Genomic DNA, 17544 nt, shown 5'->3' on the forward strand with positions numbered 1-17544 from the left:
AAGAGTATGACATGTTTTTCTTTGTTTACCTGGTCTGATATTTCCATGATGAAACAGAAAAGAAGACTTGAGACATCTTACATCTTGAGCTCGGACAAATGGGAAAATTTTTTGAGTTTGGAAAAAAAAAGTTTAGGGTCGGCGCCGAAATGTAGGGTCGGTCGGGTGACCAGAAACAGACAATTTTTTTTTTGTGCCTAATATACAAACCATACAGAGTTATTTCCAAACATTTGCCAATTCATCAAAATAATTGAAAGAAATTAGGTAAGCACTATCACCATTATATATTATTGGGTTAAGTTTGAATCGCACAATTTAACCAGACAGGGTAACTTCTGCTTTCCTCATCAGCCAACGGGTTTCTGGGTTGAGGTGCATGAAGGGAAACTGAGTGCCGCCCAACTGGGTGGGTGCCAGTTGTGGGGTCTGATTGGTTGAAATTGAAATTTGTTGTGATTTCAAAGAACCATACCCCGCGGCTAGGTAATATTCGAGTGGGTGGCACCCAGTTCCGCTTCGTTTGTTTGTTTGTTTGCTTAACGCCCAGCCGACCACGAAGGGCCATATCAGGGCGGTGCTGCTTTGACATATATAACGTGCGCCACACACAAGACAGAAGTCGCAGCACAGGCTTCATGTCTCACCCAGTCACATTATTCTGACACCAGACCAACCAGTCCTAGCACTAACCCCATAATGCCAGACGCCAGGCGGAGCAGCCACTAGATTGCCAATTTTAAAGTCTTAGATATGACCCGGCCGGGGTTCGAACCCACGACCTCCCGATCACGGGGCGGACGCCTTACCACCAGGCCAACCGTGCCGATTTCCGCTTCGTGCACCTCAGGCCTACAGAAATCAGTACAACATTGGTATACCAAAAATGAGCTGAAAACATACTGACTTTGTACCACTTGCCTAAAATTGTACCTCAAATGTACCAAAAGTATACTGCCAACAAAATGTTGTACATTTGAGGTATACTGGAAATGTACCCCTCTTTTGAATCATGGTGGGTGGTATACTGCAAATATCTCTTACCTGGAGACAAGCTGACACAGCTTGCGGTAGCAGTAGTCCACCAGGTCATTGATGGCGTCATCGGCCGACTCGCATGAGTCTCTGTGGTACATGATGGTCTCCAGCAAGTTCACCGCCGTCGCCTCGTGGTACAGCTGAACACACACACACACACACACACTAACAATTAATTACACTCATATACAGCCATGAAAAAAACACACACACACTTAATTACAGTTACAATTACACTGATATATACACTAATATGTACAGCCATGAAACACACGCACACGCGCACACACGCGCACACACACACACACACACACACACACACACTGTGACACACAGGTTGTATTATGCCCTCACAGTGAAGGGGCTCGGTAGCTCAGGTGGTAGATTATTGGACTTTGTGATGGGACGGAGTCAATGTTACATTATATGCAGACTCAGAGACGGTATCCATGCCCCACCCCTATGTCACCACAGTGACACTTCAAAGACCTTGGTCATTATGCCAAAAAAGAGAGTGGCTGATGACATCTAAACTCGCAATATATACTTGTGTTTCTCATCTAAAGTCGGGCTAACACCCGGGAACATGCCCCTAATGGTTTCACTGTGAGGGCGTAAAACAACATTAATCATCTTCACGGTAAAACCATCAGGGGCATGTTCCCGAGTGTTACCCCGACTTTAGATGAGATACCTATACAATATGTGTGTTTAGGTGTAACCAGCCACCTGCACTAATGGCAGAATGACAGTGGTCTTTTATGTGCCACTGTGGTGACACAGGGGTGGGACCTGAATACCATCTCTGAGTCTGCACGTTAATGTGACAGGGGAGGCTACCGCTCCTTTCACAGTGGACTCTGCACCCGAGTTGTTGGCCTTTAAAGTCAACACCTGTGGATTGTAGAGTTCTGTTTGTGATGGGGTCTGGTGGTTTCCAATTGTCTGTATGTTCATGGAAACCTTCGGGTTTGCATAACAGTTTTTATAGGGCTAAGAAATTAGCCCTAACATTTTCAATCCTGTTTGATTGCACTTCGCTTCCCGAGGTGATCGTAGTGTTTCGGCACTCGGTTACATTAAGATGACCCGTGTCCGTCCCGGCCTGGATTCGAACCTGTGACCCTAGGATCACAAGTTCAGTGTGCGCTAACACGAGCTATCCGGGCCCCTAGAGCACACACACTAACAGTTACACCAATATATTAGACAGGAAAACACACACACACACTATGTCATATTAAAGGGGAACACATTTTGAAAGAGACAAGTACTGGGAATATCTGAGGTGTACTTATCTGATCTGTAAAATGTAGAAGTTTTCTTTGCTACTTAAAATGTTGCTAAGTATCCATATAAGCTCACTGATTATAGTTTATACACACTCAAGTTAAGTCACAACATTTTCCATTCAGTGATAATAAATAAGCTCTGAATCTCTGACACTGCAAACATGGCATTAGTCATGGCTCAAGACTTCACAATTTAAAAGTCACTTTTAAGAATTATGCACTATTCACACAAAAAAAACTCTCTCTCTCTCTCTCTCTCTCTCTCTCTCTCTCTCTCTCTCTCTCTCTCTCTCTCTCTCTCTCTCTCTCTCTCTCTCTCTCTCTCTCTCTCTCTCTCTCTCTCTCTCTCTCTCTCGCTCAGGTTTACTTACCACCATGTATAAAGGAAATGTTGTCTTTGGATTGTAATCAGCCTCCATAATTTGTGAGAATATTTTTTCCTTCCATACTTCTGTAGTAAGCAGGTCGTGGATGAGAAAGCGAATCTAGTGAATGACAAGAACCACAGAAAACGGTTGCAAGTCTAAACATAATTATATTATTGCACAGATCGAGAACTAGCCACCCAGTACTCTTGAAAATCGGGCATGGGCAATGTTGATAGAGATGTTTCTTTCACTAAAGTCATTCAGATGAAAGAAAAACAAACTAGGCCCACTCAACAATGACTTTTGCCCACCTTTCCCCAAGTAAACGTACGCTGTCCTTGTTCAGTTTGCCTGATCTTAGGCCAAAAAAAAAAATTGTCTGTTTCTGGTAACATGGCTACAAAAAATAGGGTCGGTAGGTAGGGATTATTTATTTATTTTTTCCATTTTTTTTTTCCCCAAATGTAGACCAATAAAACTAACTTTAAAAATCGCGCAAAGAGACTGGATTCACTATACATAGAGACAAGACACTCAACACATTTACAAATCGTCAGCGGACTTTCGTTTTCACACGTTTTTGTTGTTCATTTTCTCACCCTGTCCTTTACCACCAAAAAAAAAAAAAAAAAATTTTGAGTTTGGAAAAAAAAAGTTTAGGGTTGGCACTGAAATTTAGGGTCGGTCGGGTGACCAGAAACAGACAATTTTTTTTGTTTTGGCCTTAGTGGTGTTGGTATGTAGTCATGCTGATAAAAACCTTACAGAAATGAAAAGGCCTGCGGACATATATATTTCTGCTAGCTTACAGTGACCATGCTGTAGCTAGACTTATCAGTGTGCAGCAGTTCATACAGATCTGTCCGTCGCGATATAACCTTCGTGGTTGAAAACGACGTTAAACACCAAACAAATAAAGAAAGATACAGATCTGCACAAATGGATTGAAAGCAAGAGTTGTTTCCTAGCTAGCATCAAACATTTCTGAATGTCACTTCTTTGAAAAAGTCAATTACCTCTAGTTCTTCAGATTACAACCTTCTCAATTTAGTATATACACAGGGATGTCGTTAGGCATCGGACATAGACCGATTAAGAGGCTCAAATGTCCGATTCACATAGCCGCATGGCGGTCAGATGTCCTATCGTTTTCAACTGAGCGCTGGCATTGTCCGATAATAACTCAATTCCTTCGGACAGTGCGATATTCGATAGTGTTCCTTTCAAGATACATATTTTCAAAAAGCGACCAAGCACTCTCGCGTACAGGTGCACTAAAGTTATGCAGTGCGGATCTTGCGTTTGGGAGACACCCGTCTGCAGCACATTAAAGTAAGGAGGATGGGAGACAACTCCAACTGACTAAGTCTTGCGTCTGCTTTTGCTTTCAGTTCGATACATATTGACGAAGCGCGCTGAGTTATGCCACCGAAAAGTACAAATAAAGCCTGCCAAAGTTCAACAAAAGCTGAACATGTTTGGCTATTCAACGGCATCCTGTGCTACATTTGGGTCAAAAACAGGGTGGAACACGGCGAGCGTCATTCTTGAAAATGAACAATTAAAATTCTGACATCCTATTGAAATTTCTGAAAGCGATCAAATGTCCTATTGATGCTGAAGAGCTAGGACATTTGTCCTCTAGGTATGCATTTGTAGCAACATCCCTGATACACAGTACTAATTTTCTGCCTGCAACCTTACATGGGTGTTACTGGGAAAAATCAAAAAACCTGAAAGGCAGGGGTCCAAAATGCTCAAGTTTGAAAGAAAGTTTCTTGACACCGACGAAACCAAATCATAATAAGCAAGATGGCGGCAAATCCAAGGGAGCGAACCGAGAAAGCACGCGAACCGGTGTCAAAAGTCGGATCGGAACCGCTGCTCGTTATTTCAACTTAGCGAAACGAAGCTTTTTTTTTTTTTTTTTTTGAAAACCCGGAAAACCGGAATTTCCGGCTTCAGATTTTTTCAAAAACCGGAAATCCGGCAAAAGCCGGAAGAGTAACACCCATGACCTTAAAGTAACACACTATTCTTGACTGAGCTACAATAGCCTTTTCTATTTTCCCAGATTTGTGTTTACCTTGTCATGGTTGATGAAGAACTCCTTGATGAATTCGTCACTTTGAGCAGTTGCGCTGACCACTGCTTGAATGTTCAGCTTCTCGATGCGCTCATGTTGCTGTGTCCATCTTAACAAAGAAATGAATAGATCAACTTTAAAGTGATGCTGTACGTGTTAATGTACACACAAACTGACACTCAGTCATGTTGACAGTTCAGAGCGATAACTGACAGGGCAATTTTTGTTTTTGTCATAAATCATATTCTTAATCTTAGATAAACACAACTTATCATGGAAAACTAAATTTTCATCAGAAAGAATTGTAGAATTATCCTTATAAAACCCAGACATTATTCATAATATGTTCTTGCATTCTCTTCTTCATACGAAGGTATTGAATACATCTATATATGGTTTCTTTTCCACTAGACATTTCCAGAACTGGCAGATTATCATCCACTATTATTTCAGACAATTCAAACTCATCACCTTGATGAACCAATGTCTTTCACGTCAAAGAGCTCAAGATGTTCAACATATAACTCTGCTTCTCCAGATAAAAGCACATCTCCGGGGGTTTCCATATTTTAGTCCAACACGCACGCAATCAACTTTGATCTTGAACCGGTAGTCAGGCACGCACACACTTGTCCGCCATATTGTAAACTTCCGGTTAATCACTTCCGGCTTTTGCCATGGTTCTTTCCCTTCTTCCGACATGATAACTATTCTGCTACACTTAGAATGATGCCAGATCTTTCGTTTGAATTACTTGAACATTCTTTTTAAATAGCTGAATAACTGTATTTTATAGAAATTCATAACTAGTGGCTTACAAGAGAGACAAGGAGTCTCAAACTGCTCGCTCATATCGAGTGTGTATTGTAGCAGACGAATGACTTGTGGACGCGTCAAAACTTTTGATTGGTTTTTGTACGCGGATAAATATGGACTTTTTCTTGAACATTTCACAGCACATATCCTCTCTTTAGTATGAATTTGCTGTCGCAGAACACTCTTGTGATCATAGTACGAGAGGCAGTTGCTATGAGCAGTTTAATTTACGATTGATATCATTTTAATTTGCACTAAGTTTGTATGTGTTTATGCGGATTAGCTTCCGCCAGGGTGTGAGAAGGTCAGAAGAACGGAAAGTTGACATGGAAAGCTGTCATGAGACAAGAACAACTCGTATGTCTCATTATTTTGTGCTTTCCTCTATATGATAGCAGGCTGCACTGGCTGAGAGGAGACGACGATCCTTACCTGAACAAGTATGGCCATTTCAGTGAGAGAGAGAGGTTGGAGATGCTGGAAGAGGCGAAGAAAATGTTCTATTTTGGCTACGAAAACTACATGAAGTATGCCTTTCCCCTTGATGAGTTGGACCCCATCCACTGTACAGGGCGTGGACCAGATCGCGAAAATCCGTAAGGAAATTCCTTTTGGTCAATTTACTCTGACATTCTCCCCATCAAGCAACACACACACCACTCTACCACTCCCTGCTATTGCCAACCCCATTCTCCTTTTGTTTTGTTGATAAAGAATCTAGATAGCCTCTGTCAGTCTGTGTTGTTTGTGCATGGGCCTTTTGGGCTCTCACCAGAATTAGCCCTTTCTTTATTTGGTGTTTAACCACGCCTGTGGTTTAACGTCGTTTTCAACCACGAAGGTTATATCGCGACGGGGAAAGGGGGGAGATGGGATAGAGCCACTTGTCAATAATTGTTTCTTGTTCACAAAAGCACTAATCAAAAATTTGCTCCAGGGGCTTGCAACGTAGTACAATGTATTACCTTACTGGGAGAATGCAAGTTTCCAGTACAAAGGACTTAACATTTCTTACATACTGCTTGACTAAAATCTTCACAAAAATTGACTATATTCTATACAAGAAACACTTAACAAGGGTAAAAAGAGAAACAGAATCCGTTAGTCGCCTCTTACGACATGCTGGGTGGGGATCATCGGGTAAATTCTTCCCCCTAACCCGCGGGGGGTAAATTAGCCCTGAAAGTGTCGCCACATACTGAAAGAATGAGTGAACATGCCAATCTACTAACATTTAGCCCCATGTGAATATTCACTGTCACATTGACTGCATGAATTTCAACATGATCACATTACTTCCAAATCCAAGTTCCATTATGGTGTGAGTATTGTTTTGTTTCTGTATTAGAGAACTGGTGGTTTGATTCTCATGTCTCAGAGAGGAAGAGAGCCTATATTATATCTGTCAGGAATTGTGTTAACCAGAAATGTGGTACACGTATTTCACATGAAAAATACAAAAAGCAAAATTGGGGGACGGCCATATACTACGTGCAGTGGAACCCCCCTCAAGTAAGAAAAATCAGGTCTTAAAAAGGAGAGGGTCTTAAAATGGGGGTTCATTTTTTTACAGATGTTATGAACAAAAAGTCTGATGACACAAAGGGGGTTCCACTGTACTGTCTACTGATAGTGATCATTAGGCCCAACAAAAAAAATAGGTCTGTTTACGGTAACATAGGGTGAAAAAATAGGGTCGGTAGGTCGGCTTTTTTTGTTTTGTTTTGTTTTCCCCTCTCTATGATGTTTCACAGTTCATTTCTTCTCATCAATCCCTGTTTTTGCCCAACATAACTATAAACAGTACTTTGAGCTTACCTCCCTTCTGTCTATTTTGGATGCGTTGTTTTTTTTTTCAGACGATCCAAAAAAAAGATTAGTGTCGGGCCTAAAAACTAGGGTCGGTCGGGTTACCGTAAACAGACCTATTTTTTTTTTGTGCCTTATATTGATATTGTATGATGCAACGCGCCGTATTGCCGCGTTTCGGTATATAGACGCGTGAGGCAGGAATAGCCTCCCTTGACCTATCGGCCATACTGTCTGTCTTGACCATGTATAAACGGTCGCTCCGACAATATAAGCGCTAAAGAGTCAGTTGTCATAATTTAAATGACAATAACACTTCTGTGTTTTTCAAGAATTTATTCAGTCTTGTACGAATGACAACTGACTGCAACAAAGAAAACAACGAAACCATGATAAGCACATGCTCTTTTAAAAATGAAACTAGATAACAACTTATCGAGTTGTGATTGCAATAGTACAAAATATAAGTGTTTAAAATGTAAACAAACTAGATTTCTGGCAGTCAAAATAAAGTATTATTACAGTCGAACCCGTTTATAAGGACCTCGCTTAGTAGAAATTCTCCTATAAGGACACCATAATGCTTGTCCCTGCCAAAGTTGTTCTTTGTGATTACTTAGAAAACCTCTCATATATAAGAACCTCTTTTATAAGAAACCTACCTTTTAGGAACAACATTTGTTTGCTCCCCACACGTCTTTCCCTCAGATATAAGAACCGAAAGTAGAAATCATCATTTCCAGGAAGGGTGTTGTAAGAACCTTCGCTTATAGGAACACCACTTGCTGCTCCCACAGGACCTTCCCTCTGATATAAGAACCGAAAGTAGAAGTTATCATTTTCAGGAAGTGGGCTTTTTCGTTTCCGTTTGGGTTTTTAATTTTGATGTCATTTTTGTGCATTGGAAATGAATGTTTTGGAGTTGTGTACTCACGTTTTGTCGCACAGCACGGAATTTGGGTCAATCTTGTTGTGTCTCAATGTTATCTCCCCCACTTTTTTGTGTGTGTGTGTGTGTGTGTGTGTGTGTGTATGTGTGTGTGTCATTCAACGAGCCAACGTTCACGCAAAACACAGACCCAGGTCAAAGGATTAAGGCAAGCTGCCATTTTTCCATTCTTGCCCATGCTACCTCCCTGGGAAACCGTATTCATACATAAAGAAAGACGAAATCATGGGCCTTTTTCTTCAAGAAAAAGTCTAGATTTTCTATGCATTTTGAGCAGTGATACATGTACATGTACATGTACAGACAAAAGACGGGGTCAGGTCGTAAGCAGTCAATCTGCCGTGATTTTTTTTCTCGACCCTGGTGCGGGATGGGGCCGCAATTCGGCATGAGATATCCTGACAGACAAGAGAGTTTTCTGAAAACCAAATATCTCTGAATGCATCCAACAGCTCTACAAAAACAAGCAAGAAATCGCTGCAGAAACACACACACACACACGTGACACAAACACACACACACACACACACACACACACACACACACACACACACACACTCTGACACCATCAGATGCCGATATACAGCCTCTAAAATTATACTGTAGAATACAAATGTATTGAGCTGAGACACCTTTTCCTCGGTTATAAGAACACACACTTCCACAAATGACCTTATAACCGAGTTTTCCCTTACAGTGACCCTCGCTTACAAGGACACAAAAATGCTTGCCCCTGCGATGTTCTTATAAACGAGTTCGACTGTACCTCTTTAGCGCTTATATTGTGTGATCAGTTTCTTCCTTAAAAATGTATTGCAATCACTATGTATAAGATTTGGCTTGAGTTGATGGTGTAAATTGTAATAGAGTGACCCGTTAATTTCTGTGAGGGCCAGAAAGCGTACTTGAACGAAAGAGTGGTGTTGATTTATTGGCTCGGCTTCCTGACGAGTGGACATAAACTGATATAACTATCAAGATAAGTTTTGTGTGAATATTTGTTTGTCTGTTCACTTAAAAGACCGTTGGGTTGAAATATCTGTGAATGTATTGTTTTGTCAATACCAAACGTTCCAACATTACCTACCTTTCTTGTTTTTTTTAATCAATATGAGGCTTATATCGCGCGTATTCCGTGGGTACAGTTCTAAGCGCAGGGATTTATTTTTTTTTATTTTTATTTTTTTTGCAATTTATATCGCGCAAATATTCAAGGCGCAGGGATTTATTTATGCCATGTGAGATGGATTTTTTTTACACAATACATCACGCATTCACATCGGCCAGCAGATCGCAGCCATTTCGGCGCATATCCTACTTTACACGGCCTATTATTCCAAGTCACACGGGTATATGTGTGCCATGTTGTAGATTGTGTCCTTGTTTCATTGCAGGTCCAATATCAACATTAATGATGTACTGGGGGGTTACTCTTTGACTCTGGTGGAAGCACTGGACACACTGGCTGTGAGTATCAGCATTAATTAATAGATTTTCTTTCTTTCTTTATTTGGTGTTTAACGTCGTTTTCAACCATTCAAGGTTATATCGCGACGGAATTAATAGATTAATTGGTACTGATGGTCATACACTCATTGACTCCAGTGACTCATGCAGAACTGTTATAATTTGTTTCTTTGTCTGTTTGAATACTTCATTACAAATGGGATTTTTCTTTTATTAATTGTTTTTAGAAACTTTTAGTTGGTGTGTGTAAACATCAGTACAGTATTCAATTTGGTTTCAATATTTGTAACACTCAGAACTTAAATAATCTGAATGTGGAACATGCATAAAGATTACATCATGTAAGAAAGGAACTAAAGCCCAAACAAAGTTAAGCCACCTTCATTCCATACAAAAACAAGAGGCGAAGTCTTCAAGGCTCACGTAAGAAATCGACAAACAGTAACACAAACTCAATCACTCCGTCACACATACACACACACACACACACACACACACACAGTAAGCATAGGTGAAATTGTGCAAGAAAGCGAGACCCTGGATCTGCCAACTAGTCTCGGCCCGCTCACAATAACAATGACCGAGACTTTCAGTAATTCCTTTGCGTGACGTCTAACCCTCTTACGTCATAATGTGACGTCTTCAAATAGTTTCTATCACACACGTCTAACACTTTTGACCGAGACGTAATCTTCTTATGCGAGCTTTATCCATAGACTCGGAAATGTTAAAGTTTCTATCACACACACACACACACACGCACGCACGCACGCACGCACAGACAGACAAAGTTTATCATCGCATAGGCTACACTTACGTGAGCCAAAAACAAAGAAATATAAAAAAAATAAGATTTAAAAATAAATGGTCAGAAAGCATTGTGTTACACGTACTGTATTTGAAGATCAGTTTGTTTGTGAAGTTCAGAAGTAGCTCAAGCATTCAGGCTTTATGTTTGGATAATTGTTCTTCCGGTGTATTATTCTGTTCTTAGATTCTTTTAAAATGTGAAGTTTCAATAATATTTTATTTGTAGTGTTCTCTGTTTATGTTAAACTTTTAAAACTGTGAAGTGTCATTGTCAATGTTCTTGTTGCTTGTGCTGACAGGTGATGGGCAATGCCAGTGAATTTCAAAAAGCGGTTCAGCTTGTCATAGACAATGTCAGCTTTGACACTGGTAGCGTTGTTCAGGTCTTTGAGGCTACAATCAGGTATGTGTGTGTTCTTTTCCACTTTCCGTGCATGTCGTCCATCCCATCATCTTAAGCAGATCAAACGTCGGTTTGGTATGTTAAATGTTATGGGGATAACATAGTAAGATTGCTTTTAGGTGTCTAAATCTTCAGGGGTGGTCAGGTGGGGTAGGGTGGGATGTCATTTTTTACTGGTTTTGTCTCTTTATTTTGACTGGGGAAGCATGGAAGAAAATCTGAGTGATGCTTTGATTGGAAATGAGTGCCAGATTGTATGGTCACTCAAGTTATTTAGCATTGAAAATTAATGTATTATAGCATCACCTCTTTCTGTCCTCACACAGAGTGCTGGGTTCTCTGCTCTCTGCCCATCTGATCATCACCGATCCACAACAGCCGTTCGGCGACATGGCGCCACCAGACTACGATGATGAGCTGCTGGAAATGGCCCACGACCTCGCCACCAGGCTGCTGCCGGCTTTTGAGAACACCGCCACTGGCATCCCGTTTCCTAGGGTGAGAGTTTCACATGGTTGCATTGGTGTACAGTGACGGGCGCAGTGGCACAGTGGATAAGACATCGGCCTCCTAATCGGAAGTTCGTGAGTTCAAATCCCGGCTGCCTAGGGGGTTAAGGGTGGAGATTTTTCCAATCTCCCAGGTCAATTTATGTGCAGACCTGCTGGTGCCTTATCCCCCTTCGTGTGTACATGCAAGCACAAGACCAAGTGCGCATTGAAAAGATCCTGTAATCCATGAGTTCGGTGGGTTATAGAAACACACAAATACCCAGCATTTTTCCCCCGAAAACAGCGTATGGCGGGGTAAAAATGGTCATAAAGGTACAACTCCACTCGTGCAAAAACATATGTGAACGGGGGAGTTTCAGCCCATGAACGAGGAAGAAGATGAAGCATTGGTGTACAGTGACCTTTCACACTATTTAAGACTTCCCCCTTTTTAAGACGTTGATTTTCTTAACGAAATAGATCTGTCAATGTACCTTCATTTTAAGACTCGCTCCTTTTTAAGACCTGACTTCCTCAGGTGTTTCTAATTGGGGAGTTCCACTCTGATGTTTTGATTCTCAAGTAAGCAAGCTGCGTGAATTTCAACACGTGGGTGTTGCTCTTGACTATTTCATTTTCTTTGGAAGATTTTTCCTAAAGAGGCTAGCCTTGTTTTTGTATGAGTAGGCACTGTAGTTTTGTAAAGGACAAAAGATAAGACAACTGCATGACTGTTAATGAAAAATTCAATTGCAATTGCTATCTGTCGCATAAAAGATTTATCGTTGATTTTGCTCATGTTAATTTTGTTCCAAATTGTGTGGTATGGGTGTGTGTGCTTGTGTGGCTATATCTTTTCTTCCTACTTTTACCAGGTGAATCTGTCAACAGGAGTGCACCCTGAGTGCATCAACCACACATGCACGGCTGGAGCGGGGACTTTGCTGCTGGAGTTTGGTGTTCTCTCGCGATTGTTGGCTGATCCCGTGTATGACTTTTATGCTCACCAAGCTGTGGCGGGACTGTGGAAGTATCGGTCTAACGTTACGGGGCTGTTGGGTGAGTTACAGTGCCAAGAATTACACATGTGTTTTTATGTGGATTTTTGTGTGTGCGTGTAACAGATGCTGATAAAATAGAAATGTTTTTTGTGTGGCTTTTTGTGTGTGCGTGAAACAGCTTTTGCATTGGACGTGATTTTTATGTCGCTTTATATGTGAAGTAATAAAAAAGGCTTATGGAGTATTCATGGTTTTGCATTATTGCAAATATCGCCACAGCTGTGTCATAGTTGTGCCAACTGCGATTTTGGAAGAAAGTACATTAGTGACTTGACTCTTCTTAGATATTAGGTTTTAAAAATGTCAGGGAAGTAATTATTTTCAGCAAGTATAGGCTGTGAGCTAGTTCACTTTTGTCAGCTCTTTTTAAAAGTGATTTTCATTCAAACTTATGCAAGGTTTGTAAGGTTGTAAAATGCAGTTTGGCAGTGGCACAGGTGAATTGCAGGAATATAAAGTACAGTTATAACCATATGCATGGGTGTTACTCTTCCGGCTTTTGCCGGATTTCCGGTTTTTGAAAAAATCTGAAGCCGGAAATTCCGGTTTTCCGGGTTTAAAAAAAAAAAAAAAAAAAAAGCTTCATTTCGCTAAGTTGAAATAACGAGCAGCGGTTCCGATCCGACTTTTGACACCGGTTCGCGTGCTTTCTCGGTTTGCTCCCTTGGATTTGCCGCCATCTTGCTTATTATGATTTGGTTTCGTCGGTGTCCAGAAACTTTCTTTCAAACTTGAGCATTTTGGACCCCTGCCTTTCAGGTTTTTTGATTTTTCCCAGTAACACCCATGCATATGTGACCCTCCACCACGGAATGAGTTGGATGTCACCTCGCAGAGTTCTGCGCTAGGCCTTATGTATGTCCGGGGGGTGTAAGGTATCAGTGTGAGCATCACCTTAGTCACAGGCTTGTAACTCGAAAAGTGTTCGCACTTTTCTAAAACGGTTTTCACCACTGGATAGAGTTTCAAAATCTCTTTTTAGTTAAGAAAATGTAAAAATATAAAAATCATGCAAAGGTGACATGCGACTCATCTGTGGTGGAGGGTCACATATGAGGACAGGTGGAAAAAGGGTTAATACATCAGCCTTTCATGTTGAAGGTTCAGGGTTTGACATACTGATGAAGATTGTTCCAATCTCCTATGTCAAATTAATGTTCAAACCTGCTAGTGCCTTATCTCCCTTTATGTGTACAGGCAAGCACAGGGCCAAGTACTCATGGATGGGTTATGACTGCCTAAATGGCGAGGAAGTAAATGCAATGCACGTAAAAGCCCACTCGTGCAAAACATGAGTGAACGTGGAAGTTGCAACCCATGAACGCAGAAGAAAAAGAAGCAGAACTATAAGGCATTGTTATGTTGTTTGTGCAGGCAATGTGATCAACATACAGACGGGAGAGTGGGTGGGCAAGCTGAGTGGTCTGGGGGCAGGACTGGATTCCTTCTACGAGTATCTCTTCAAGGTAAGTCTTACTGATGCATCATTAGTACTTTTCAGGCTTCAGCCTTGACTTCCACTCGCCCTCGACATCCTGAACCCACCCCCAAACACACACATACACAGGCACACACACACACAAATACACACACTAAACACACACACAGCAAATAAAAAACTAAAAAACTATGTTGGCTCTTCAAACTGAACTTCTTTGCCACTCACACATATTGTCAGAGCTTTACGGTTGATGAAAGGACTGTGTTGGGCCTTATTGACTCAGCCAGTATTGTTTAGATAGTCACATAATCATCACAAGGAGCAAACTGGAAACAGTAGATATCATTCTATCAGATAACCAGGGGACTGAAGCCCTCAGAACACAAGACAGTCCTAAGGCCAAAAAAAAAAGTTGTATGTTTCTGGTCACCCGACCCTACCTATTTTTTTCCCGCCGACCCTAGACTTTTTTTATTGCATTTGTAAAAAAAAAAGCAAAAAAGAGCGTCAAAACGAAAGTAACAGATGGCAGACGACACAAGGGGGATAACCCCGCATCCCTTTTGTCTTATTTGTTTTGTAATGTGTTGTCTTTCTCTTTGTATAGTTAGTCCAGTCTCTTTGCGTCACTGTATAGTTATTTTCTACCCTGACCAAAAACAAAAAACAAAAAATCCCTACATACCTACCCTATTTTGTGTAGCCATGTTACCAGAAACATACAACTTTTTTGGGGGGGCCTAAGGAAGAGTTATGTGACACCACTGTCACCAGTCTCCAGGGCTGAGGGGCACGAACCAAAAGTGGGTGCCGCCCAAACGAGAGAGAACAAACTGCAGGTTCTGTTTTGTTGAAATCACAACACATCTCAGTTTCAACCAATCCAACACTGCGGGTGGCTCCCGTTTGGCTGGCAACTTTGTCGTGCCCCTCAGCCCTGCAGGTGCCTAGGACAATGAATATACGTTATTTGTATTTTTGACCAAAATATGACATTTTACACAGATCGAGACAGCCTGTGTTCCTCCCAGACCGCGCTAAGGTGAACAATGACTGTCGAGATCAGAGTAAAATGTTATATTTTACTACAAAATACAGATAACATTTATGTATCGATCGATTATAGTTAAAATTCCTTTTAGTTTTTATCAATGAACACACACAAACATGCACTATTTTGTAGTCTCGGCTGGCTGCCTAAATATGAATGTCTGTCGGCCTCTGACGTCACATGGCTCAAAGAAGGGAAATCCAATGTTCAATCGATACATAAGGCATTAAATGTTCTACAAGCACATTTCATCTGCAAACTTAAAATGTTAGTATTGAATGTAAGTTTTAAGTACCCCGAACCCCCTATTACATCTTATCAGAATGCATGAAAAGTGTTTGTTTGTGAGGTCTTTGCATCTTTACACATTCCCATGGTTTTAATGGCCTTCAAACAAAACCTCAAGTTATCATTTAATATACACGCTGACTTGGTTTGTATTAAGAATACAAATTTTGAAGAGCTGTGTTTTTTATCTGTTGTTCTTTTTTCCAGGCCTACATTTTATTTGGTGATGAGAGGTACTTGCAGATGTTCAACGAATCATATGAAACAATAAAATTTCATATGCGCAAAGGGTGAGAATGACATTTCAGCATCTTAATTTGTAGACGTCAAGTAATGTGATGTAAGACCTTTCCAGCGATGTGTCAGTGTAAAGTAACAATGCCAGGCAACTTAAAACAAAGAGAAATATAAGAGAGAAAAAATGTCATTTTGATCTGGATTTAGATTATGTATGCGTCCAAATGTCTTGGCTACAAGAAACAAGAAATTCCTCCGATAGGAAAAACACCCCCGTTGGTCAAAGGGAAATAACCATTCTCACTGCCACCAACTGAGAAGGTTATTTCCCTTTGACCATTAATATGTCAGTCTTAATCTTAATCCAGCAATAACTCCCTAACCGTGTGTTTGACTGGTCCCAATTTTTGTAAGGACCGTCTCAGGAATGTATAGAACCTGTTCACCAAGTTTGGTGACGATCGGTCCGTTCATTCTTGAGATCTATATGCGAACACAAACACACAAACAAACAAACAAACACATCCAGAGAAACCTATACACACCTCTATACCGGGGGTGTAAAAAAAGAAAAAAAAAGACATTGAATCACATTCAGTAATATGATAGGGTTATATATGGCCTCCGTTTTTTGCAGACGAGAGCGGTGTAACTTTGGGGAAGGCAACTCTCCGATTTATGTGAACGTCAACATGATGACAGGGGAGATTTTTAACACCTGGATAGACGCCTTGCAGGCTGCTTGGTCAGGCGTGCAGGTAAAATTGACCACAATGTCTTTCATCTTTCATGTCCACAGGCTTTGTAGCATTTTTTGTAGATCTGGAATTTGACCGTGCTAATTTTTTGATGCAAGTGGTATAGCACTAGTATATGACTCAGCTCACAAGAAAGTTGTTGTAAAATTGCAGGGAAATAGTGCCAATGTATAACAATAATCTATAATAATGTGTCGTTGTATTGTGTTAGCTTCAGGGTGCCAGAGAAAAATGTTTGTAAATTTGACTGAACACAAATGGGCTGACAAATAACCCGTTTCTTCTGAGTTTTTGAACAACAAGTAAGCTTACTGGAGTGAGTCATGTTTGCATTTAGCTGCACTTTCTGGTTTTGATTGATCATTTGAAAATATTTCCAAAGAAAAAAAAACTATTATCGCTTCCATTCACACATAGATCTAATGTTGTTCTTGGTTACATCCCTCTCAATATGTTATGCGTGAAAACCCCCCATCATTTTCCCCTTTTCAGGTGCTGGCTGGTGACATGGAGGAAGCCATCTGTTCGCACGCTTTCTATTACTCCATCTGGAGAAAGTATGACGCACTGCCCGAGCGGTACAACTGGCAGCTGAAAGCTCCCGACGTTTCCTTTTACCCGCTGCGACCAGAGTTGGTCGAGTCGACGTACTTCCTCTACAGAGCTACTCGCAACCCCTTTTACCTGCACGTCGGTCGGGAAATACTCACAAGTCTTTCTACGCATACCAAAGCAAAGTAAGGCTTGGCGGCTCTCATGTGTTTGTGTTTGTCATAGATCTTAGCTTTTGTAGCTATAGGTTGTTAATTGTTTGTTGTTGTTGTTTGGGCTACACGGGTAGCTGCATTTTTCATGTGTGCAGGACAAGATTCAGAATTGTACATAAGGATATATACATATGACTATGAGTACAATTGCTAAACAAATAGTGTTGTTTATTTTTATGATTTTGTATACAGTGGTTCCTGTGCTGTAATACCTTCAGAAATATAAAAACAATTAGGCTTTGAAACAGAGGGAGTCTTATAATTGCGGTAAACTTATTGACAACATGAATGAGGAAATCTGAGATAATCAGGTCTTAGCCTGGAGGGAGTGTTAGAGGTTTGATGGGCACAGAGGCCTAGTGGTGTGCACGAAAAAGTTCTGAAATCCATATTAGAGTAACTTGGGTCATAG

General features: G+C 40.9%; 2 protein-coding genes across 3 annotated transcripts in view; one reads left to right on the forward strand and one right to left on the reverse strand.

Moving 5' to 3' along the window:
* Positions 1 to 5446, reverse strand: part of LOC138965248 (zinc finger MYND domain-containing protein 10-like) — a 17093-nt gene extending 11647 nt beyond the window's left edge. Inside the window, exons 1-4 of the mRNA XM_070337374.1 lie at positions 5256 to 5446; positions 4785 to 4893; positions 2702 to 2815; positions 1045 to 1178 (exon numbers count right to left, since the gene is read on the reverse strand). Of these exons, the coding sequence (XP_070193475.1) occupies positions 1045 to 1178; positions 2702 to 2815; positions 4785 to 4893; positions 5256 to 5350 (452 nt within the window). The 5' untranslated portion in view covers positions 5351 to 5446. The remainder of the gene's footprint in view (positions 1 to 1044; positions 1179 to 2701; positions 2816 to 4784; positions 4894 to 5255) is intronic.
* A 433-nt stretch (positions 5447 to 5879) lies between these two features.
* The window catches only part of LOC138965249 (ER degradation-enhancing alpha-mannosidase-like protein 1), a 29034-nt gene continuing 17369 nt past the window's right edge, over positions 5880 to 17544 (forward strand). Inside the window, exons 1-9 of one of the 2 annotated variants that reach the window (XM_070337375.1) lie at positions 5880 to 6196; positions 9753 to 9825; positions 10935 to 11038; positions 11365 to 11536; positions 12405 to 12588; positions 13965 to 14056; positions 15578 to 15660; positions 16245 to 16365; positions 16858 to 17102. In XM_070337375.1, coding sequence (XP_070193476.1) covers positions 5940 to 6196; positions 9753 to 9825; positions 10935 to 11038; positions 11365 to 11536; positions 12405 to 12588; positions 13965 to 14056; positions 15578 to 15660; positions 16245 to 16365; positions 16858 to 17102 — 1331 coding nt within the window. In that variant the 5' untranslated portion in view covers positions 5880 to 5939. The remainder of the gene's footprint in view (positions 6197 to 9752; positions 9826 to 10934; positions 11039 to 11364; positions 11537 to 12404; positions 12589 to 13964; positions 14057 to 15577; positions 15661 to 16244; positions 16366 to 16857; positions 17103 to 17544) is intronic. The other variant, XM_070337376.1, reaches the window with a different exon arrangement.

This window comes from Littorina saxatilis, linkage group LG4, assembly GCF_037325665.1.
Source record: "Littorina saxatilis isolate snail1 linkage group LG4, US_GU_Lsax_2.0, whole genome shotgun sequence".
Taxonomy (NCBI): domain Eukaryota; kingdom Metazoa; phylum Mollusca; class Gastropoda; order Littorinimorpha; family Littorinidae; genus Littorina; species Littorina saxatilis.